We start from the raw sequence: 23436 nt of genomic DNA, 5'->3' as shown, positions 1-23436 counted from the left end.
ATGTGAAAGTACTGTTTAAGGAGCAAATTTTAATTAAGATTTATATCAAAACTCAGCTAGTTTGTTATAGACAATAAAGGAACTCTTGGGCTAAAGCTAGTAAAAAAAATTTTTTTTTTCTCTCATAGGTAATTAGTAAAATGTCTCCAACATCCCTAAAGATCACACTAAGGCAACTCATAGAGGGGTCTTCAAAGACCTTGCAAGAAGTATTAACTATGGAATATCGGCTGAGTCAAGCTTGTATGGTAAGAATTTTAAAAATATATACTTATTTTCTATTTATGAAAGTAATAGATGTTCATTGTAGAGCATGTAAAATACAGAAAACTATAAACAAAAACCTTAAAACTACTTGTAAATATACTCTGTGGACACACAACAGGCCAATTAGCTTAAGGTATGTGGAACTACTGCTCTCGCATTGTTCTTAAGCCCTTACAAAACAGCAACTATATTTGTGTGTAAGTGTAAGAAAGCTTCTAATCTCGGGTGGAATTCAAAATAGAAATTAACCATTTTTCAGGCATGGTCTCTGACCTTGAGGCAAGAAGCATAAACTCTGTAAATCTGAATTCCCTCATTGGTAAAACGAGGAATATATGTATATATAAACTGTATGAATGGGTGTTGCTAGTTTGTTACATATATTAATTAGTAGTTTAGCATTGAAAATACCATTGTAAATACACTTAAGATAGACTAATCACATAGAATATTAATTTTATGAAACATTTCAGAGTCTTAGAGATTTCTTCTTCTAGGTGAGAAACTCTGAAAGCAGAATCATCGCTTTTGTGTTATATGTAGAGGACCCTTAATTTATGGCATAAAGGAAATATTTTGTTTAATAACTAGAAAGTAGGTCTCCCTAATGGACTTTCATGTCTTGAAATAGTTATTAAGGTATTCAAAGTAGTTCATCTAACTATAAATAAAACTCTATTAGTCACTTGAATCTTAAAGTCACTCCTAGTAGGATGTAAGTAGCAGCTGAGGGCTATTGTTAAGAGAAGTACTGTGACAGGCATTTTATATGTATCCTCTCCATTAAATTTTACACTATTTCTAGAATGATAGGTACTATTCTTGTCTCCACTTTACAGATGAGGAAACTGGCATAGAGAAGTAACCTGCCTCAGGGGGTATAGCTATTAAGTGGCAGACACATGGTGTGTGAAACCAGGTGGGCTCGCTCCAGGGCCTGTACTCTTGACCACTACCCAGTATACCTCACAGTCTGTGTTTTCTGCTGTACATTTATTGCACTGCCTGGATTGATCAGTTCCTTCCTTCCTTCAGCAAATACGTTAGCTATGTTGCCAGGCACTGTGCTAGGTGTTACGTTGTGGAAAGAATCACCAGTCCTTGTTCTCATGGAATTTATACTCTACTGAGACTATGAAGAACAAGTAAACAAAATAAGTAAAATAAGTACAATTGTGGTTAGTGCTCCAAAGGAAACATACAGGTTGATGATAGAAGAGAATGATGCAGGGACAGGAGGGAGTAGGAGAGACAAAGGGAAGACATCTTTGAGTTGTCAGCTCCTCTGTGACCTAAAGCGTAAGAAGTGAGTATGTTGAGAAGTCTTGTGGGTTACAGCAGTGGATGATTTGGTTCCATTTGCTTTAAGAAGGTAATTATTGCTGCTGGATGGAGATGGGGTTGGAAGGGTTCAAGAGTGAATGTAGAGACCAGATATGAGCTTATTGCAGTAATCCAGCTGCAGAGTAGTGGGGCTTAGACAAGGGTGGTGGCCCTAGAGAGAAGTGAATGGTTTCGAGGACCAGTGTAGGAGATAGAACTGATAGGCCTTGATGATGAATGCGAGGGAAGGAAAGAGTGCATTTAGGAGTGGGAGCTTGGAGGTGTGGATTAGAGATTTAAGTCTGAAAGACATTAGGACCACTTTTTAAAAAAAGAAACTTTGGAGGGGCACCTAGGTGGCTTATTCGGTTAAGCATCCGCCTCTTGATTTCAGCTCAGGTCATCATGGGTCATGAGATCCAGCCCTGAGTCCCCGACTTGGGCTCCGTCCTCAGTGGTCTGCTTGAGATTCTCTCTCTCTCCCCCTCTGCCCCCCCCCACGTCCATGCTCGCTCTCTCTTTCTCTCTCTCTATGAATACATAAAATCTTTTTTAAAAAACCTTTGGAGATTTATTTACTTAATAAATTTACTTACCACATGCTAGGCACTGTTAGAGGCACCAAGAATGCTTAGGTAAACAAAATAGACAAAATTCCTGCCCTCGTGGAACTTACCTTCTAGTGGGAGGGATAGATTGTAAACAGGTAAAATTGTAGAATATACAGCATATGATTATAAGTACTAAGGAGCAAAAGTAAAGTGGGCAGGAGGATATGGCATAAAGGGGTGGGGTGGGGGGATGTGGTTGAACTTAAAGATAGGATTTACCAGAGAAGACCTGACTGAGAAGATGTTGTGTGAGTGAAAACCTGAAGGAAGTGAGGGAATGAGCTGTGCAAGGCTCTGGGGAGGAGCATCCAGACAGAGGCCGGTACAAAGCTCTGAGGCAGGAGTGTGCCTGCCTGTCCTTGGAGCTGCAGAGAGCTGTGGATGGAGTGGGCAGAGAAGGGGGGTTGGTGAGTGAGAGAGATGAGGTCAGAGTTAACAGGGTAGAGAAGGGCTGTGCAGAGCACCTATAGCCTGGAAGGTCTTCGTAAAACTTTGGCTTTTGTTCTGAGTCAAACGGGAAGCCACTGGATATTTTTGAGTAGAGGAGTGACATGATCTTATAACAGAATGGATAAGATCATATAGAGGGAAAATGAGAGAGCTGGATCTGAGCCCCAAGAAATCCAGCATTTTGAGTGGGTTAGAGGAGAAAGAGCAGTGGAAGAGAAAAAGGACAGAGGTGGGAAAACCAGGAGAGTGTGGGGTCGTGAAAGGAAGAAAGGAGTGTTTCAAGGAGGAGGGAGTATTGTGCCAAAGTGTCTAGTAGGGTAGGATAAAGACATCTTTAGCATATGGCAACACTGAAATTACAGGGGATTTTGGCAAGCCATTTCAGAGGAGTGTTGGGGCAGAAGTTAGAGTGTGGCGAGTTGGAGAGTAAATGAGTAAATGGGATATGGACAAGTGGAGGCTATATGTACACAACTTTTTCTTCTTGAAACAAATAGGTAGAAGCTGGGACTGTGGAATCAAGTGAGATTCCGTGTTATTTTATAAGGTGGAAGATACTAGAACATGTTAGGGAATGACCCAGTAGAGAAAAATGGTGATGATGATGTTGGTACCAATAGTAGTTAACATTTACTGAACACTTACTATGTGTCAGACGCTGTGCTGGGATGTGCAGTAAGATAATCCTCCAGTGGATGTATTGATACTGCCATTTCATATAAGGAAACTTGGCATTAGGGAAGTTACTAGGCCAGGGTCACGTTGTTACTGTGTAGTAGAGGCAGTGGGTGAGCCCAGACATTTGCTGTTTTTTTTTAAATTGACATATAATGTATTATTAGTTTCAGAGGTACAGGTCTGTGATTCATCAGTTGCATATAACACACAGTGCTCATTACATCATGTGCCCTCCTTAGTGTCTGTCACCCAGTTACTCCATCCCTCCACCCACCTCCCCTCCAGCAACCCTCAGTATGTTTCCTGTGATTAAGAGTCTCTTAAGGTTTGTCTCCCTCTTTAGTTTCATCTTGTTTTATTTTTCCCTCCCTTCCCCTATGATCCTCTTTTTTGTTTCTTAAATTCCACGTATCAGTGAGATCATATGATAATTGTCTTTTCTTGACTGATTTCGCTTAGCATAATATCCTCTAGTTCCATCCATGTTGTTGCAAATGGGAAGATTTTTTTTTTTGATGGTTGAGTAGTATTCCATTGTGTATATATACCACATCTTCTTTATCCATTCATCTGAGCCCAGACATTTGAACTGCAGTCAGTCATTGAGTTATGCTGCCTACATTGATGATGCCAGGGGAAAAAATAGAGATAGATAACCTTCTCAAGCACAGTCCTTGAGAAGAGGAGATGTGAGTGGGAATGAGGGGGGGAACAGGCCTTTGAAAGAGGGATGGTCCCTTCCTCTGTAGTCAGGAGAGGGAAAGCATGGTACAGATGGGTGTGGTTGGGCTGCAGGTATTTTAGGGGTGGGAAGAAGAGAATGTTCATGGCTTAGAGCTTCTCTTTTTGTAATGAAATAGAAGGTTAAGTCATTAGCTGAGAATACGGTGAGAGTAAAATTTGCGAGGGGTAGAGGTTGAGAAGGCAGAAGACAGTTAAAATCATTATATTGGGAAGTGGAGAAGAAAACATGGATCGTTGGGCAGTTTTCCATGCCCGTTTGAGATGTGTGGTCATGAATTTTAAATGAAACCAATCACAGATTTTTCTGCAGCAAGATTTAGCCCCTCGAAAGCAGGCAGAGGCAAATGGTAGGGGCAGCTGGTGCTGGGATTTTGCCAGGACGACTGAAGGGGAGAAAAAGCCTCGAGGGAGATGAGGGCATTTTCAAGGGAAAGTGACCACAATAAAGTAAGTGGTGAAAAAATTGTAGGATCAGTGGCAGAACAGTGAATGTACTTGAGCAGATGAGAATCGGAGGTGGTGATCAAGAGAGTGGGTCATAAAAGTGGTCCAGTCTCTGTTTATTTCAGGCTGTGGCTGTGGGAGTGGAGGAGACAGATCATCACTGGGCTTAAAGATGCCTAGAAATCCACCATTTAATCTCAATTTTCTTTCAGGGAGGCCATGACTTTTATGAAGGTGTTAGGGCAGGTAAGTGATGATTGTTTTCTTCCTGGCTATTATGGAAATAGGATTTGTAAGCATATACTGTTAATCAAAGATGATAGTTGTTTTATTAGTGAAAATTCCACTTTGATAAAGTTTGCAAAGTTGTTGCTTTTTTATATTACCAACTGGCACATAAGGGGATATCAGTCTTTGAAACCAATATTGTTTGAAAAATTCACCTAACCTGTGTCACTGCTCCCTAATTTATATGTAAGAGGTAATCCTGCTTCTCCAATCCCATGGACTGCCTCTGCTAAGTATAGCTGGGCTTGAAAACTCATTCTGCTGCTGGAGCCTTGGAAAAGTGCATTTATTCCCTTGGAAGAAGCCCTCCAGTGCCCTACCCCTCCTCTCTCTAGTACTGGCCTGGCCGTTCCCAGCAGCGTTGAACCCTACTGTAACCTCTTTCCCTGTACCCAAGCGGTTAAACATTGACATTGAGAAAAAACATAGGACATAATTAGTAACATCTGCTAATGTTCTTATTAATTTGTTTTTATCATCTCCAAAGTCAGCATAGTTAGAAAAGGTAAAATAGTTTATTTTTTGTTCTTAGCAAATTTGCAAAACAGTTTACGTGTAAAGCCCATATCCTCATAAATAATAGCCATTATTTATGTTGCATAAAATGAGTTTTCCCCTTTGCATGTGTTTTGCATATCTAATGTTTTAATGTTTTTATTGTTCGCTTTAATGTAGAGATTCTGTATATACTTTATCTGAATAAAAGATTATATTCTCTGAGCTGTAAGCTTTGATAAAGACTGGTCACTGTTGTAGAATGCTCTTAACTTACGGCATGATATAATATCAGAAATAAGCAGGGGTTCAAATCCTTTTAGACAACCCAGGGAATTGAGTCAGAGGAGATGGCTGTATGTTTTATAAAAACAAGTAAAATATGCATTTTTCACGCTAATTCCCTGCAAATTCTTGCTGCATGTGGATCAGAGCCTAGACCTCTGATATTAGGAGGACCTGTGTGCTACTTGGGTTTCAATGCATCATCTTATGTTGTAGCAGCCCTCTTAAAAAACAAAGATATTGTTTTCATATATACTGTCAGTTATTTAATGGAAATAGTTGGGACCAAGCAGCATCAAAGTTATGATTCATAACACAGGAGCTTATCAAGCTACTTTTTAATGAAGAGAAAGTATACTGCCTCATCTTTTAGCATAACCTCCCTATTTTGCAAGCAGCATCTATTCTGGGTAAAACTGTTTGGTGTTCTTGCATAATAACCAAATGTTTGCTACAGTTTGCTAATTATAAAATATGTTAGCAAATTAGATAAAATAAACTAGCAAATTAGGGGAATGGTTGTCAAAAATTCTTACTCTTAACAGCTAGAATAAGCTACTTCCTGGTTATAGAAGAAAATAAATATAGATTTCAGCAGAACTAGAGAGTTACCAAAAGGAATTTGAGTGGGTGCCTCATGAGACTTGAAAAAACCTGAGCTGTCTACATGGCAGGAACTTGTTATTATCTGTGCTAAGTAAAAAATTATGTCTGTGTGAAAAGAACATATAGATTTTATTAATATTCTTTCCTTTTGCCCCTCAGCAGACTGTCAAGGAGGTAGATAACATGACAGCATTGGCCAGAGGGCTTAAAAGGGAAGAGATTCTTGAAGAAAGAATGTTCCAGAATTGTTTTTATTTATGCTGTTCGGGGAATGTAAAACTGTCAAATTGGCAGGGATCATAATATCAGTGTTACCACTGATCTGATACTAGCCAGAATCCTGTAGCTAGGCGGCCCAGCCTTAAAAACCTCCAGTGTGGGGCACCTGAGTGGTGCAGGCAGTTAAAGTATTCGACTCTTGGTTTGGGTCAGGTCAGATCTCAAGGGTCGTGAGATCGAGCCCTGCATCAGGCTCCACCCTCAACGGGAGTCTGCTTGAGATTCTCTCTTCCTCTCCCTTGGCCCCTCCTCCCCCCTCGTTTGCTCACTCTCTCAAATAAATAAATCTTAAAAAACAAAAAAAAAACCCTCCAGTATCCACAAGAATTATGCACATTTTAAGCATGGTTAAAATTCTCTACCATAACCATACTAAGTATAGTCCCCTTCTCTTTTTTTAAAATTTGAGATAATTGTAGATTAACATACAGTTGTAAGAAATATAGAAAGCTCCTGTGTACCTTTCACCAAGTTTTCCCAAACAGTAACGTTTATATAACAGTAGTATACTGTCACAACCAGGAAACTGACAGCCCCTTCCCTTTTTATTTTTTTATTTTTTAAAGATTTTATTTATTTATTTGACAGAGACACAGTGAGAGAGGGAACACAAGCAGGGGGAGTGGGAGAGGGAGAAGCAGGCTTCCCGCTGAGCAGGGAGCCCGATGTAGGGCTCAATCCCAGGACCCTGGGATCATGACCTGAGCCGAAGGCAGACGCTCATCGACTGAGCCACCCAGGCGCCCGTCCCCTTCCCTTTTTAAAGGAGAGGTTTGCCAATTGCCTCATACTTACGATCCAATGGGGATGCTATGTGGCCACACTAAATGATGACTACACCGAAATAAGAGAAGTAGTTTCTTAGGATAACCCAAAGGTGGTCTGCTATTTTAATTCAGAGCTGTGTGAACTAGAGGATTCAGCAGAATAGCAGTATCCACATTTAATTATGCATAAAGTCATCCCCCATTCCCTCTACTTCAAGTAATTTTCCTTTCAATTCAATGTGGAGGAGTTTAGAAGGCAGATCTGGGCCCTCCACCCTCCCCTGCCTTCCCTTTAAACCACATCAACTCTGGTTTTAGCTGTTTTATAATAGGAAGATTTCATTTACGATTTTGTTTGAAGAAGGCTAAGGCTTAAGCCACATTAGTAGGCTGTATTCAAGCTACGGGCATTAGACTTAGCAGGTTGGGAAATAACCCCATGGATCATCATCAGTACATTACTATCCATCCATATCCTATGGGGCTTTAACTTAAAAATGGAACACATGCAAAAATTTTTAACTTTGCAGAAAAAAATGGGCTATAGAAAATATGCCTTGTGTAAGGTAGTTTCTGTCAATTCAGTAATTAAAATCTGGTAATACCTGAAAGAAATGTACTAACATTTCTTATGTCTTCACTTGACAGTTTTAATAGATAAAGACCAGAGTCCAAAGTGGAAACCGGCTGATTTAAAAGAAGTTACTGATGAAGATTTGAATGATTACTTTAAATCTCTGGGAAGTAACGATTTGAAATTTTAAGGTGACTAGATTTTTAAGGGATTATTTTGGAGCAAGTGTCGGCAAACCATAGTACATGGGCCAGATCTGGCCTGCTGCCTGTTGTTCAGTTTTCCACAAGCTAAGAATGGTTTCTGCATTTTTAAATGGCTGAGGGAAAAAAAAAAAAAAAATCAAAGACTAATATGTCATGACGTGTGAAAATTACATGAAATTCAAATATCAGTGTTCATAAATAAAGCTTTATTGGAACATCACTATACTCAGCTGTTTACATATTGTCTATGGCTGCTTTGAGTAGTTGCAACAGAGACTGCAAAGCCTAAAATACTTACTCTCTGATCCTTTTCGGAAAATGTTTGCCAACCCGTTTTATAGAAATGGGAAAATTTGAAGGTCTTAAATATCTAATTGAAATGAGAGCCTTATGTTTTGGCTTTGGGTAGTAGTTTTTATGTTGATTAAATAAACTTATGTATAGATTATTAAAAAAATAACCCTGAAATTTTTTGGCTATGTGTTAATGCTTCAGAGAATTTCCTGCATATATAAACCTGTTTTAAAGTAATTATAAGTTACTATAGAAGTGTTCCTTTTATAATATTAGAAATCTCAGGCAAAACGAAAAGGTTTTTATGAGGTCGTCTCTCTAGTATTATTAACTCAGCTTTGGTCTTCTCTAAAGTTAACCAGGATCCCTTCCTATGGTGAAAGTGATGGTTGTTTTGTAGGATTTGTTAATCTGAAAGAATGAGGAATTAGGAAACTCCAGTCTCTAAAATAGAGACACATTGCTTTCTGCAATTTACATTAAACTTGTGTGTGATAAGTTATAGGCTGTTACATAGAATAATTCAGGAGGAAAATAAAAAGGGCTTTTTGTTCAAAATAGAAATATGTTAAAAAAACTGTTGACAAAATAAGTTTTTCTTAAGGTACACAAGAAACTGCAGGGTGTTCCAGACTTGGGACATTAAAGTCAAGGTAAGAATAATCTTTAAAGGTCAGTTTATCATTTATTTTATGACTTATTATAGTTTTCCCTTCATCCAGACCATTCAGAAACTAAGAGAATTTCTGGTTTTTAAGAACAGAAAGTGGCAGAACTGAAAAAGACGTCAAAGATCATATCCAGCACCCTTCTTATAGATGAGGAAATTGAAATCTAGGAGTTGCTTTAAATTTTTTAAATATTTAACATGAAGCATTTTTCCCCAAAAAAAGTCAAGAATGGATTTAGAATACAGATGGCATGATAATGGACATGTTTATATTTATTTTCTTAAAGTTCTCAAATTGGACCTAAATGATCCAAGAAATTATTTGTATCAGTGGATTTTTATCCACTTTGTATTCATTAGAAATGCAGAAAAAATATTAAGTTCTTTATATCAAAAAAATTGACAGTACACAATATTGAAAGGCATTTGCTTTAATCAGAACTTGTAACTGGTTAATGGCAACTAGACTTTTATTGTATGGTTAGGAAAAATGTTTTCACAAAAATATTTGGAAAAATACCATTTCATAGCTAAGTCTTACAGGGAAGAGAATTAATAAAACTTGAGTTTTGCAAAGTAAGATATAGGGAGTACATCTGAGCTTGTGCCCACTGCTCCAAGGAAGATATGGTGTTTGGCCACACAAATACAGGATGAGGGCATTATGATCAAGCAAACAATATATTTATTGGAACTTTGTTTTTAACTTACTATTCCTTGACATTATTTATCATGTGTCTTTGATTTCTAAAACTATATAATACAAAAAGTATAGTTCCCTCTTCTCATAAAATGCCAGTGATATTAAGTAGGATATGAGTGTCATGCTGTCTCCTTCATTCAATGTGTCTGTTTTTAATACTAATAAGGCAATTTGACACAAATTATTCCTTTGAAACTAAGATCATTTTTATCCCCTTAAATTGTGCTTTGAGTACTAATGACCACAGGTCGTTTGCAAAGAACAGATAAGGCAACTGAAAATTGAGAACTCTGGGATCAGAGGCTTTGCAACTGAAAGGTAAGAGCACACAAGGCACCTTTACCTGGTGAAGGGAGCAGTGAAGCACGGTTGTGGGGTTCAGTGAGGGACTGGCACACTTCTCTGATAATCCGCTGCGTTTACAGTTGCCATCTGAGGTTCCTTGTCACATGGGTGGTGGCTCATCTGCCTCTATCCTGGATGTTCTCAAGGGAGAAGATTCAGGGGTTGGGCACATGTCCGTGTGGTAAAGAAAGGAACTTGCTACTGTGCCCCTTCCCTTAGTCGAGAACACTGGAGACTTGTTTTTGCAGTGTGTCCTCTGATGGAGCCTGACGTGAGTGCTGTTTCTTGGGCCCTTTTTTCCCCGGTTTCCTTTCCCTTATAATTTGGCCACTATTATTTCATCTGTGTTTGTGATGTGTAAGTTGGAACAAATGTTTCCCTTTCTGGTAGCTAATAATTCTTTGTCTTCTGTTTTATATATTCCTTCCTTCTCAAATAGATCTTCCATTCTTTTACTGTTTGTGAAAGTTCAAAATGAAGTAAATCCAATATTTAGATATGAAGGTATGAAAGAAGTTATCCTATCAAAGATGTTCTCATCTGTTTTGTCATCAAGGCCAAACTATATCTTGATGATTAGCACATGCAGCACAAATTTGTTTATCCGCTGCTTTTTCCTGCCTGCCTCCAACTTGGATTATTGACTAACTCACTGATTTGGTTTGACGTAATACAGCGTATATTTCCAAGATAATTCTGTTGTAAGATCTTATACTCTGTTAAAATGATTCAGGAGCGAGGCGTTGATGCTTGGTGACAAAACCATACTGTCAGAGTGGCAACAGAGGTGAGAATTCTAGTGAGATATGGATCTGGCAGGCATCCCTGCTCCAGCCCTGGGAAATAGGGGCCCAGGCACAGAACCTGAGGTTAAATATTTATAAGAAAACTCAACAGTCTACATCCCTGTGTATGCTGAAAAATTGAGTGTGGCTATGGCTTTTGTGTTCTCACCATAATATATCTTTTAAATAGTAAATGACTTTGCAGCAAAAGTGGCCTGATGTGAGATACAAAATGAATGAAAAATGGCAACGTCTAGGCTTTTGTCTGAGTCATTAGTATACTCAAAAACCTAAATTTTTCTTCATGAGCTCGAAAGATATTTTGCATTTTCAGAAGACTTTTGTTCCTTAGCCTTAGAACTTCAGATCCTTATATAAACAGGGGTGGTGGTTTTTCTACTTTTAAGTTTCTAGATTGCAAGTACAACAGGACAGTTCAAATCTTGGGACTAGGTGAAATGAAAGTTCAGGTGTCCAAAGGCAACTGAAAGATGGCACATGACTCACTTCAAAGTATTCTCTTTGTCCATGCAATTGGGAGAATTCACTCTATTTGCGGGTTTCAAAGTATAGTCGTTAAAATTAGAGGTAGCATTTCTGCCTGCTTACAAGGCCAAATATATATTTATCTCATTAAAGAGGTCACAAGTCTTTCTGCCTTCCTTTAATTGTCAGTGACAAGGGTCTGTTGAATCTTAATAATAGAATTTAATGCACATAGACTTAAATAATTCCCTTTCCAACTAAGTGTGTAGCAAATCTGGACGGAAAGACCATTCTAGAGACTGAGTCCCAATTTTTCTACAGGTTATGTTTTCTCAGTATCTTCTTCCACTCCCAAATTCTCTGTTACCATTGATTTTAAACAGTACTTAATTCTTGGGGGGAAAAAAAAAAACTTCCCCAAAATGGTAGCCAAATTTAAGAAAATACGGCTATAAATGCCTTATGTGCATTGTTACCATAAAAAAAAAAAAATACACGAGTACTCTCTTTGGAGGAGTGTTTGATCTTCTGTTTTGTAATGCAACTGGATAGCCTCATGCATAGACTGGTCCCACAGTAATCTGAAGAGGGACTGCCCCACTAGTCAATAATAAAAATGGGAATGAGTGCCCATTATACCAACCCTCTACATCTGAGACAGTAAAATGTCATATACATGCAGCACTGCAAACAGGTTCTGCTTTCTACCTTGACTAGAGCTTCTGTTATTTTAAAATTTACTGGATTGCTGTTTGTAAAAATTCTTGTTTTATCACTGGGCTGCTTAATTCAGTGCCATAAACATTAATGTCATGACTTCTGTAAATTTAATGTCATGACTTCTGTAAATTGTATCCTGTTCGGATGCCTTATGTGCAAAATCTTGAGTCAGCCAATAACAGCTGTGGTTAGTTAGGGCCCTGAGGTTCAAGGTGGTAGTTAAGGACAGGTTTCAAGATGGACTACTTCTACAAGGGGTGCTTTCTGCTGCTTGATCATTTGTGTTAAGTACGGATCCTTGACACAAATGGTTTTGACAAACGACCCACTATTAATTACTGTGGCTTAAGTGCCATTTCCTTGCCAAGGCATCTGAAAAATCCTTTTCAATAACTTGTGTGTGTAAATTAACAAATGGTTATTTTAAAGACACTCCTTTTAAAATAACTATTTGATTTCTTTGGTGATACTATTAGTGCCTCAGGAAGAAAGTGGTGTGACATACAGCTGATTACTGTGGTGCAGGACCTATGTTTAGCCCTTTAAATGACTCAAATCCGAGACCAAGCAGATAGAAATTGCTATCAACATAAAAGTGCTTAACGTATTTCATTTTAGATATTCCTATACTCTTATCATAGACATTTTTTTTACATCCAGATGGAGTTATTTGTATTTATTCACACCAGTTTTTGCTATTATTTCATGTGTTTAAACTAGCACCAACTTTATCCACAATTCAAGAAAGTTACCATCATCATCCTATGGCATCAAGGCCCCTCGCTCTCAATGTATGGGATGTCATAGTACTTGATGTTATTGCCTGCCCACTGCTGCAAGGCATCACTCAAGATTTCCTGGGATAGGCGGTGTGCAAATTCGAAGACTACCATTTCGGGCCCTGGTGGTTCCTTCACTTCCTCTTCGACATTAACTGGAGAAGGCATCCTAGGTAGAAATCTCTCTTCAGACATAAAGCTTTCTTCACTTGCATGCTGCTTCTCACTCTCAAATGTGGTAGGAAATGGGAAAGTTTGCTTTGATTTCATGCAGCCCATGTTATGAAGAGCTTTGAGTGAAGAAAAGCAGTAGCAAAGACTACTTCAACAGCATCTTTGGAAAACACTGAGCTTGTCCACGTGATACTGACCAGTGCTTTTCCTTTCCAGGCACTTCAGAAATCAATGTTTCTTTTTACCAGTCTTCACCTGTAGTGTTTATCTGTGAAAAGAAAAGTTTCATTTTGATCAGGTAGCCTGTAGTAGCAATCCTCTTTACCACTTTGGTCACTTGTGAGGTAACAACAGCTTTATCTTATCAATAGAGAGAAAACCACTCAGTAAAACTGGCAATTTACAAAATAGGAAAATCTGTTTAACTTTTGCTGCTTAGATTTATTTATGTACACCAGGATTCAGCAAACTCTAGCTTTTGGGTCAAATTCTAGCTGCCTATTTTTGTAAATTAAAGATTTTATTTATTTGACAGAGACAGAGGGAACACAAGCAGGGGGAGAGGGAGAAGCAGGCTTCCCACTGAGCAGAGAGCCCAACATGGGGCTCGATCCCAGGACCCTGGGATCATGACCTGAGCCGAAGGCAGACGCTTAATGCCTGAGCCACCTAGGTGCCCCATAAATTAAGTTTATTAGAACACAGCTATGCTATTTGTGTGTGTGTGTGTGGGCTATGGCTACTTTCATGCTACCATGGCAGAGATGAGTGGTTTTGACAGAGACCATGTGGCCTGAAATTACTATCTGGCCCTTTATAGAAAATGTTTGCCAACCCCTGATCTGTACTGTTGAGGGAAATAAGCAAATAAAACATTTGTCCTGCCTCAAATCTCATGAGCCTACACATCTTGGACTCTTAGGGTCAGGCTCTGGCCCCTGGTTAGATGTTTACAATTAAAGAGACAGACTGACAGCCTTTAGGCAACACAAATTAGAGGTGGCAAAGCCACCTCTTTTTTCTTCTGAATTAGATGCTCCCTATGAAACTATATGAAAAGCTCAGATTAAAATAAGGTTAGAGGTTTCCTCCCTTAAATGTCTCTTGTCTGATGTGTGGTCAGTAAGTAGGCTGCAGTGCTCATGATGTACCTTCTAAGCTTCGCAACTGGATGCTGTCACTGAATGACCTTCTCTTAGGACTTAAGGGTAGCTAAATACAAAGCAACTTCACTGGAGGGAGTCCAGCCATAAGAAAGCACAGGTGAAGTCTCTATAACACTATGATCCCAGATTATAGCATAGTTTTTGGACCAAAAAGTCATAGCTCTAGAAAAATTCATAAAATCAAACTCAGTTGACTTATTTCTGAAATTACTGATCTTAAGATAAAAATGAATTTAAATGCATGGTAGTTTTTAAGTAGTAAAAGTCCAGAAAAGGTGACCTTTGCCATTTGACAATATTTAGATTTCTATGAAGTCTACCCAATTTCTCCCATACTACCCCTAATAAGGATTATATGGTCGGGGAGTGGAGGAAATCTAGCCTTTTGCTTTTAATTACCCTTAGTTCCGTATGTCTTGCTAAAGATGTATTTCAAAAACGAAGATGTTTGGTTTACGAGACAACTCCTTGAAGACAGGAACTGCCCTGGTTGTATATCACCAACATGTTATCTATTTGTACATGAGGCATGGTTAAGGGAATTGTACATAGTTAGCCTGAAAATGATTATTCAATGAGTGTCAATAAAAGGCAATGAGTAGGCTACCTGGGTGGCTCAATTGGTTAGGTGTCTGTCTGCCTTCCAGAGTCCTGGGATCAAGTCCCACATAGGGCTCCCTGCTTCATGGGAAGTCTGCTTTTCCCTCAGCCCTTCCCCCCCCACCCCCGACTTGTTTTTTCTCTCTCTCAAAATATTAAAAAAAAAAAAAAAAGGCAATGAGGAGAATCATCATAATCCGTTTTCTAGGATCTTTGGTTTTGCAAAAGCAGCTTTCAAAGTAGTGCCAGATTTACTGTCACCAAAAACTTTAAACCTGGACAAAATATATGTGAAAAACAGCACAGGACTATGATCCTCAAGAGAAGGGAAACACAGAACGTTAAACTCCACAATTGAGCATCCTGCCTGGGAACATCTTCCAGCATTATCTCGGGGAGGTTGGGCCCAAGCAGAGTGGCAGCCCTGCTGAGTTGAAGACATTGGAATCCTGAAGGTAGGTGAAATTTCAAGAGGCAAGGGAGCTGTGGGGAAATGCAGAAATGGGGTCTCCCATTTGATAGGGTCTCATCAAGACCACCTGTCTGAGGACTTAAGATGTTTATGTACAGGAAAAGGATTTGTAAGACTTAGCATTGAACGATTATACCATAAGTTAGTGCTATGGAATCCTTGGAGTTCCAAGACCAGCCTCCGTGGAGAAACCTCACAGAAACCTTAGGAGTCAGGTGTGAATCCTAGGGCAGGGGTTGGCAAACTTTCTTAAAGGGCTAGATAGCATAGAATTTAGGTATGTGAGCCATATGGTCTATGTCACAACTATGCAGTTCTGCTGTTATAGTGCAGAAGTAGCCATAGAGGGGCACCTGGGTGGCTCAGTCGGTTAAGTGTCTGACTCTTGATTTTGGCTAAGGTCATGATCTCAGGGTTGTGAGATCAAGCCCTGGGTTGGCTCCACACTGGGCGTGGAGCCTGCTTAAGAGATTCTCTTTCTCCCTCTGCCCCTCCCCCTGCTTGTCCACACACACTCAAAAAAAAAAAAAAAAGTGGGCAGTGGCTATGTTACAATAAAACTTCACAAAAACAGGCTAACCAGCCATAGACCATATTGGACTAAGTTCAAACAATACCATTTAAAAAGGAAGATGACATAATCCAGACTCCTTCAAGGGTATTATCCACAATATCTATCCTAGAATATAAAATTACTTGCTGTGCAAAGCAGGAAAGTGTGCCCCACGTCCAAGAAAAAAGTTATTAGAAATAGACTCCCAAATGACCCAGCATTTGGTAATTAACACAACTTACTTAATAGAACCGTAAAGCTGTTTATGTACATAAAGGAAGGGGTGCCTGGGTGGCTCAGTCATTAAGCGTCTGCCTTTGGCTCAGGTCACAGTCCCGGGGTCCTGGGATCGAACCCCGCATCGGGCTCCTTGCTTGGCAGGAAGCCTGCTTCTCCCTCTCCCCCTGCTTGTGTTCTCTCTCTCACTGTGTCTCTGTCAAATAAAATCTTTAAAAAAAAAAAGGAAAAGTGATTGATAAAGACTGAAAAAGTAGAGAATCTCATCAGAGCAATGAAAATTGTAAAGAAAAAAGTAAACTCAAGAACTAAAATGAAAAACTCATTGGATGAGCTACTGGATACTTAAGGATTAATGAACTTGAATATACATCTATAGATCTGTCCAATCTGAAAAATGGGGGAAAAGATAAAGTATGTCTTAAAAACAATAAGGAGTTTGACACATTGAACCCATAGAACAGCAGGAAAGGAAGAATATAGGAAGAAAAAAGCAAATGGGACAATTAGAAAACAGTGAAGTGGCTGGCTTAAACCCTTACATATAAAAAATTTGGAAGGAAATGGACTAAAATTTTCAGCTTAAAAGGCAGGCTAGCTAAAAAGTAAGATTCATGCCACACAAACATAGTCAACAGATCTTTGACAAAGGAGCAAAGGTAATACAGTGAAGCAAAGATAGTCTTTTCAGCATGTGCTGGAACAACCATATAGCCACATGTTAAAAAAAAAAAATCTAGACACAGACCTTCTATCCTTCACAAAAATTAACTCAAAATGGATCACAGACCTAAGTGTAAAACATGAAATTATAAGACTCCTAGAAGATAGCATTTAGGAGTTACAGATAAATCTAGATGACCTTGGGTTTGGCCATCACCTTTGAGATACAACACCAAAGGCATGATCCGTGAAATAAATAATTGAGAATTTGAACTTCATCATGTTAAAAACTTCTGCTCTGTGGAAGACACTGTCAAGACAACGAGAAGCCACAGACTTGGAGAAAATATTTGCAAAACTATATCTGATAAAGGATTATCTATAATGTACAAAGAACTTTTTTTTTTTTAAAAGATTTTATTCATTAATTTGACAGAACAAGTAGGCAGAGAGGCAGGGAGAGGGAGAAGCAGGCTCCCCGCTGAGCAGGGAGCCAGATGCGGGGCTCGATCCCAGGACCCTGGGATCATGACCTGAGCCGAAGGCAGCGGCTTAACCGACTGAGCCACCCAGGCACTCCAATGTACAAAGAACTTTTAAAACTCAACAAGTAAACAACCTGATTTAAAAATGGGCAGCAGATCTGAATAGATACCTCATGAAAGAAGACCTACAGATGGCAAATAAGCATATGAAAAGATGTTCAACATTCTACCTTAGGGAACTGCAAATTAAAACAGAGAACACTTGGTGAAAATCCAAACACTGATGACATCAAATGCTGACAAGGATGGGGAACAATAGGAACTCATTCATTGCTGGTGAGAATGCAAAACAGGGGCGCCTGGGTGGCTCAGTTGGTTAAGCGTCTGCCTTCGGCTCAGGTCATGATCCTGGAGTCCCAGGATCGAGTCCCACATCGGGCTCCCTGCTCAGCGGGGGGTCTGCTTCTCCCTCTGACCCTCTTCCCTCTCGTGCTCTCTATCTCTCATTCTCTCTCTCAAATAAATAAAATCTTTAAAAAAAAAAAAAAAAGAATGCAAAACAGTACAGCCACTTTGGAAGACAGGGTGGCAGTTTCTTACAAAACTAAACCTAAAAAACAAAAAAACTACCCAAATGAACTGAAAAATTGTGTCCACACAAAACTCAACATATGGATGTTCATAGTAGTGTTCTTAATTGCCAAAAGTTGGAAGCATCCAAAATGCTCTTCAGGTGAATGGATAAACAGTGATATATCCAGACAATGGAATATGATTAAGTGCTAAAAAGAAGTGAGTTATCAAGCCATAGAAAAGAAGGAAACTTAAATGCTTATTACTAAGTTAAAGAAGCCAGTCTTTCCAACTATCTAATATTCTGGAAAGGGTAAAACAATAGTGATAGTTAAAAAATCCAGTGGTTGTTGCCAGGGGTTAGAGAGGAGGGAGGGTTGAATAGCGGGAACATAGAGCATATGTAGGGCAGTGAACTACTCTGTATGATACTAAAATGGTGGATACATGCCATTATACATTTGTCAAAATCCATAGAATGTACAACAAAGAGTGAACCCTAATGTAACTATGGGCTTTGTGTAATGATGGTATGTTAATGTAACAAGTGTACCACTCTGGAGTGGGATATTGATAGTAGGTGAGGCTCTATGTTCGGGTGCAGGGGCTATCTTTACTGCCTGCTCAATTTTGCTGTGACCCTAAAACTGCTGTAAAAAATAAAGTCTTTTTAAAAAATCCAACTATATGCTACCTACGAGAGAGGTACTTTAAATATAAAGGTTGCAAGCAAGAGGGTTAGAACGGATACACCAAGCAAATAGGAAGCATAAAAAATCCTGCTGACCTTCAGACAAAGTAGACTTCAAGACCAGGGGGATTACCAGATATAAAGAGGGATACTGTGTCAATGAGGAAGACATGACAATCATAAATGTATATGTAACTATTAACAGAGTTCAAAAATATATGAAGGAAAAGCTGACAGAACTAAAGGGAGAAATGAACACTGCTCTCTCAGTAACTGATAGAATATCCAAAGGAAAAAATAAGGAATTCAAGTTTTGAACACTACGATTCAACTTGAGCTGACATTTATAAAAGGCTATACCCAACAGCTGTCGGATACATATTCTTAAAATAGACTACATGGTGGTCTCAAAAGATTTCAAAAGCTTGAAACCTTAAAGTGTATTTTCCAAACACTAGATTTAAATTAGAAATAAATGGCAATAAAAAATCCAGAAAACCCCCAAATACCTGGGCACAGAAGAAATCATAAGGAAATTAAAATGTTTTCAACTAAATAGAAACCATAAAATACCAAAATTTTTTTTTCATAACATACCAAAATTTTTTAAATGCACCACGAAAACTTAGAGGGAAATTAATGATTTAAATGCTTGTAGCAAAAAAGGTTTAGTTTAAATCAGTGATCTAAGCTTTTACAAAAAGAAGCTAGAAAAAGAAAAACCCAAAGTAAGTAGAAGGAAATAATAAGAGCAGAAATCAATGAAGCAAAAAGGGCAAACAATAGAGAAAAGTAATGGAACCAATGCTGGTTTTTAAAAAAGATTTAGTAAAATAGATAAGTCTCTAGTCTGATCAAGAAAAATGACAGGACACACATTGCCAAGATGTATGTAAGAAGAGAGACATTAATACAGATGCTATATACATTACCAGACCAACAAGGGAATATTATGAACTTTATATCAATACCAAATGACCAAAACTAGCATAAGAGAAAATAGTCTGATAGCTCTTTATCAATTAAAGAAATTGGATTTGTAACTTAAATCTTTACAAAAAAAAAAAACCTCCAGGCCTAAATGACTAGCTAGAGCTCTAAATTCTTTCAAATACTCCAGGAAAAAATACCAATCTTACTCAAGCTCTTCAGAAAACAGAGAAAACACTTCTAAATTGTAGCTAAAGGGAGTGGAGTGAGGAGAGGGATATATAACTTTACCCAAAAGAACTAGATTAAAGAGTGTTGTAAGGGATGGAGTATTACTAGTTTGAGCACATCTCTCAAGTGTCTATAGGACCTCAAAGTACCTAGACAGTAAGATATTTATGTCATAACTTTCAGCTTGTTTAGCTGTAGTGCTTCTATCAAGGATAGAAGACTACTGTTCCATAGTTGCTTATCACTTCAATTTACTAATTATGTTTACCATCTCCTTCTTCCCGACTAATAGATGAAATAGCAAACAGGTGTTATTTCCCCTTGCAGAGGAAACAGAGAGGTTACATGGCAAGTAATCATGGAACTTCCATCCCTAATTCAAGCTCTTCTTGGAGTAACAGTTGCTCCAGCAATACCTTATCCAATCATAGCTTATGTTTTTAAGTATTAAACATCCTCTTGAATTTATAGAACTTCACTGAATTGAATTATATTCAAAACTTGAATTACAGAACTAGTTTTGAAGTTGATTCTTGCCAATAAAGACCAACATGGTTCCTTTCCAGGGTCTTGTTACTTTGCTCATTGCCCCAGTCCTTGGCCTGGTCTCCATCAGTAGGGACATTATGGCCCAGAGCTTCCCAGTCTTCTAAACAGACCACCACCATAGGACTAGCTGTCAACTCTGGCCTTCAGGTCTTGTCTTGGGTAAAATGGCACTGATATATTCATGTCATTAGGTAATCAGCCGATCCAATAACTAATGGAATTGCTCATCACATCCTCAGAGAAGATGCAGTTGCCCTGATAGAATGGGTTTGGTAAACTGCACCACACTTTGCTTAATCAGATTTTAGTTCTGCAGTTTCTATCCCACAGAAGTCTCTTGAGGTTTATCATGAATAAGGAAGTGTGATCCTTAAAGGAAAGTCAGCCAAAACCAAAAAGTTTATGCTACTACTGTTTATAGTAGCTATTCAAATACTTGATGGATATCTTAAAAAGCAATTACAATTAAAGAATAAGCTTTGTATAATTTTAATCTCTAATAAGTTAGTTGATTCACAACAAAGAAAGAAAATTTCAACAGTGTTAGTTATTAATACAAGTCAGTAGTTTAGCAGATCATCCAATTAGCTTTCTTAGGATAACATATGGGATCAGCTGTCCTAAGTTAATTTTAAGGCTATGTTACTCATTTGTCAGGTTAGGAAGTTACTACGGCTAACAGTTGAAGGCATAATACAATAAATGCTGGATATTAGCCAAGAAAAGTATTTTAGCTCTTGTCATTTTAACTGGCTGGCTACAGAAATATAAAATGTCTTAAAAATACAATTTTCAAAATTGAGCCCAGAAATAAACCCATACTATATGGCCAATTAATCTTTGACAAAGGAGGCAAGAATATACAATGGGGAAACTGAACAGCTACATGCAAAAGAATGAAAGTGGACCACTTTCTCACACCCATATACAGAAATAAACTCAAAATAGACTAAAAACCTAAAACTCCTAGAAGAAAACATAGGCAGTAATCTTAAAAAAAAAAAAAAAAAAAAAATTTTTTTTTTTTTTTGAGAGAGGAGCAGGGAGGGGCAGAGGGAGAGGGAGAGTGAGTCTGAAGACTCTGTGCTGAGCACAGAGCCCAATGTAGGGCTTGATTGGACACTTAACCACTGCACCACCCAGGCGTCCTGGCAGTAATCTCTTTGACATCAGCTATAGAAACATTTTTTTTAGATGGGTTTCCAGAGACAAGAAAAACAAAAGCAAAAGTAAACTGTTGGGACTATATCAGAATAAAAAGCTTTTGCACAGCAAAGGAAATCATCAACAAAATGCAAAGGCAACCTACTGAATGGAAGAAGATTTTGCAAATGATATATCTGAAAAGGGGTTAACAACCAAAATATATAAAGAACTTCTATGACCCAACACAGTCTGATTAAAAAACCTGAATAGACATTTTTCCAAAGAAGACACACATGGCCAACAGACACATGAAAAGATCCTCAACATCATTAATCATCAAGGAAATGCAAATCAAAACCACAATAAGATATTCACCATATACCTGTCAGAATGGCTAGAATCAAAAAATAAGTGTCGATGACGATGTGGAGAAAAAGGAACCCCTGTGCACCGTTGGGAATGCAAACTGGTGCAGCCACCGTGGAAAACAACATGGCAGTTCCTAAAAAAGTTAGAAATACCACAAGATCCAGTAATTCCACGACTGGGTATTTACCAAAAGAATACAAAAACGCTAATTCGAAAAGATATATGCACCCCTATGTTATTACAGTATTATTTACAATAGCCAAGATACGGAAGCAACCCAAGTCTATCAACAGATGAATGGGTAAAGAAGATGTGATTTATGTTTACACACACACACACACACACGCAGGAATACTATTCAGCCATACAGAGAAATGAGATCTTGGCATCTGCAACAACATGGATGGACCTAAAGGATATAATGTTAAGTGAAATAAGAGTAGGACAGTACCATATGATGTCACTTATATGTGGAACCTAAAAACAAATGAACAAAGAAACAAACAAAAAACAGACCCTTAAATACAAAGAACAAATTGGTGGTTGCCAGAGGGGAAGTGAGGGGGAGGATGGGTGAAATAAGGGCATTAAAAGGTACAAACTCCCAGTAATAAATAAGTCATGGAGATGAAAAGTACAGCACAGGGAATATAGTCATTAATACAACAGCACTGTGTGGTGACAGTAACAACACTTATAATGGTAAGGACTGAGTGATGTATAGAATTGTTGAATGTTGTACAGCTGAAACTAATAACATTGTATGTTAATCATACTTCAATAAAAATATTGAAAATCTTCTTTTATACTTTAGTTTATAATCTTAAGATACACAGAGTGGGGCGCCTGGGTGGCTCAGTCAGTTAAGTGTCTGCCTTTGGCTTGGGTCATGATCTCAGGGTCCTGAGATCGAATCTGCCTTGGACTCCCTGCTCAGCGAGGAGTCTGCTTCTCCCTCTCTCTCTGCCCCTCTCCCTGCTTGCGCATGTGCACGCGCGCGCGCACGCACACACACACTCTCTCTCTCTCTCTCCCCCCCCAAATAAATAAAATCTTAAAAAAAAAAAAAGATACACAAAGAGCTGTCAATAAGGGACGCCTGGGTGGCTCAGTCTGTTAAGCATCTGACTCTTGATTTCTACTTAGGCTATGATCTCAGGGTCATAAGATCCAGCCCCACGTCCTTGCTCAGTGTGGAGCCTGCTTGAGATTCTCTCTCCCTCTGCCTCTCCCCCAGCTTGTGCACACGCTCTCTAAATACATAAAATCTTAAAAAAAAAAAAAAAAAAAAAAATTGTCAGTGAGAACATTCCTTAACCATCCAGCCAGTCTTTAATGAGTCTCTATTATGTGTTCAGGACCAATGTCTATAAGTGATTTCAAACTTACTGAACAAAACAGAGAGTAAGAACAAGATGGCAACTTACTCAGGCTCTAAGTAGTATAGATTTCCAGAGAAGGTCCTTAATTTATCTTTGCCTTAATAGGTGATGTGGCCTTTTTTTGTTCATGCCACTGGCAGCTAAATAAAATATGAGAATGCCTTTCCTCCCACCACACCCTCCCCTTTACCCCCCAAATCCCGACACACACACACACACACACACACACACACACACACACACATGCATACATAAACAAAAGAAAGCTCTTTTTACTTCTTTCCCTCAATGTTACTTAGGAGCCTCAAAGCACTAAGTATATAGAGTGAGTCAGGCCATAGCTCCGGCACTTCCCTTAGGAATAGGTCTGGCAGCTACTGGGTCTTCTATTGGATCCTTCAAACAGAAGATTTAAA

The 23436-nt window shown here is 38.6% G+C and overlaps 2 protein-coding genes across 21 annotated transcripts in view; one reads left to right on the top strand and one right to left on the bottom strand.

Annotated features, from left to right (window-relative positions):
- HIBCH (3-hydroxyisobutyryl-CoA hydrolase) overlaps window positions 1–23436 on the top strand; it is a 256064-nt gene that overhangs the window by 126958 nt on the left and 105670 nt on the right. For 6 of the 20 annotated variants that reach the window (XR_013447278.1, XR_013447276.1, XR_013447261.1 and 3 more), the window contains 5 exons: window positions 129–248; window positions 4730–4763; window positions 7886–8002; window positions 8916–12972; window positions 16246–22438. Coding sequence is in view for 1 of the 20 variants with exons in the window: in XM_078071110.1 (XP_077927236.1) it covers window positions 129–248; window positions 4730–4763; window positions 7886–8001 (270 nt within the window). In the remaining 19 variants the exon portion in view is untranslated. Of the gene's footprint in view, window positions 1–128; window positions 249–4729; window positions 4764–7885; window positions 8241–8915; window positions 15195–16245; window positions 22439–23436 lie in introns of those variants that run through there. The other 14 variants (XR_013447267.1, XR_013447266.1, XR_013447264.1 and 11 more) reach the window with 10 other exon arrangements.
- AKAP19 (A-kinase anchoring protein 19) lies at window positions 12682–13078 on the bottom strand. The gene has a single exon (XM_078071113.1). The coding sequence runs from the start codon at window positions 13076–13078 to the stop codon at window positions 12791–12793; it is 288 nt and encodes a 95-aa protein (XP_077927239.1). The 3' UTR covers window positions 12682–12790.

This window comes from Halichoerus grypus, chromosome 4, assembly GCF_964656455.1.
Source record: "Halichoerus grypus chromosome 4, mHalGry1.hap1.1, whole genome shotgun sequence".
In the NCBI taxonomy this organism is placed as follows: Eukaryota; Metazoa; Chordata; class Mammalia; order Carnivora; family Phocidae; genus Halichoerus; species Halichoerus grypus.
The sequence above is the reverse complement of the archived record's forward strand: the minus strand, read 5'-3'. Positions and strand labels throughout refer to the sequence as shown.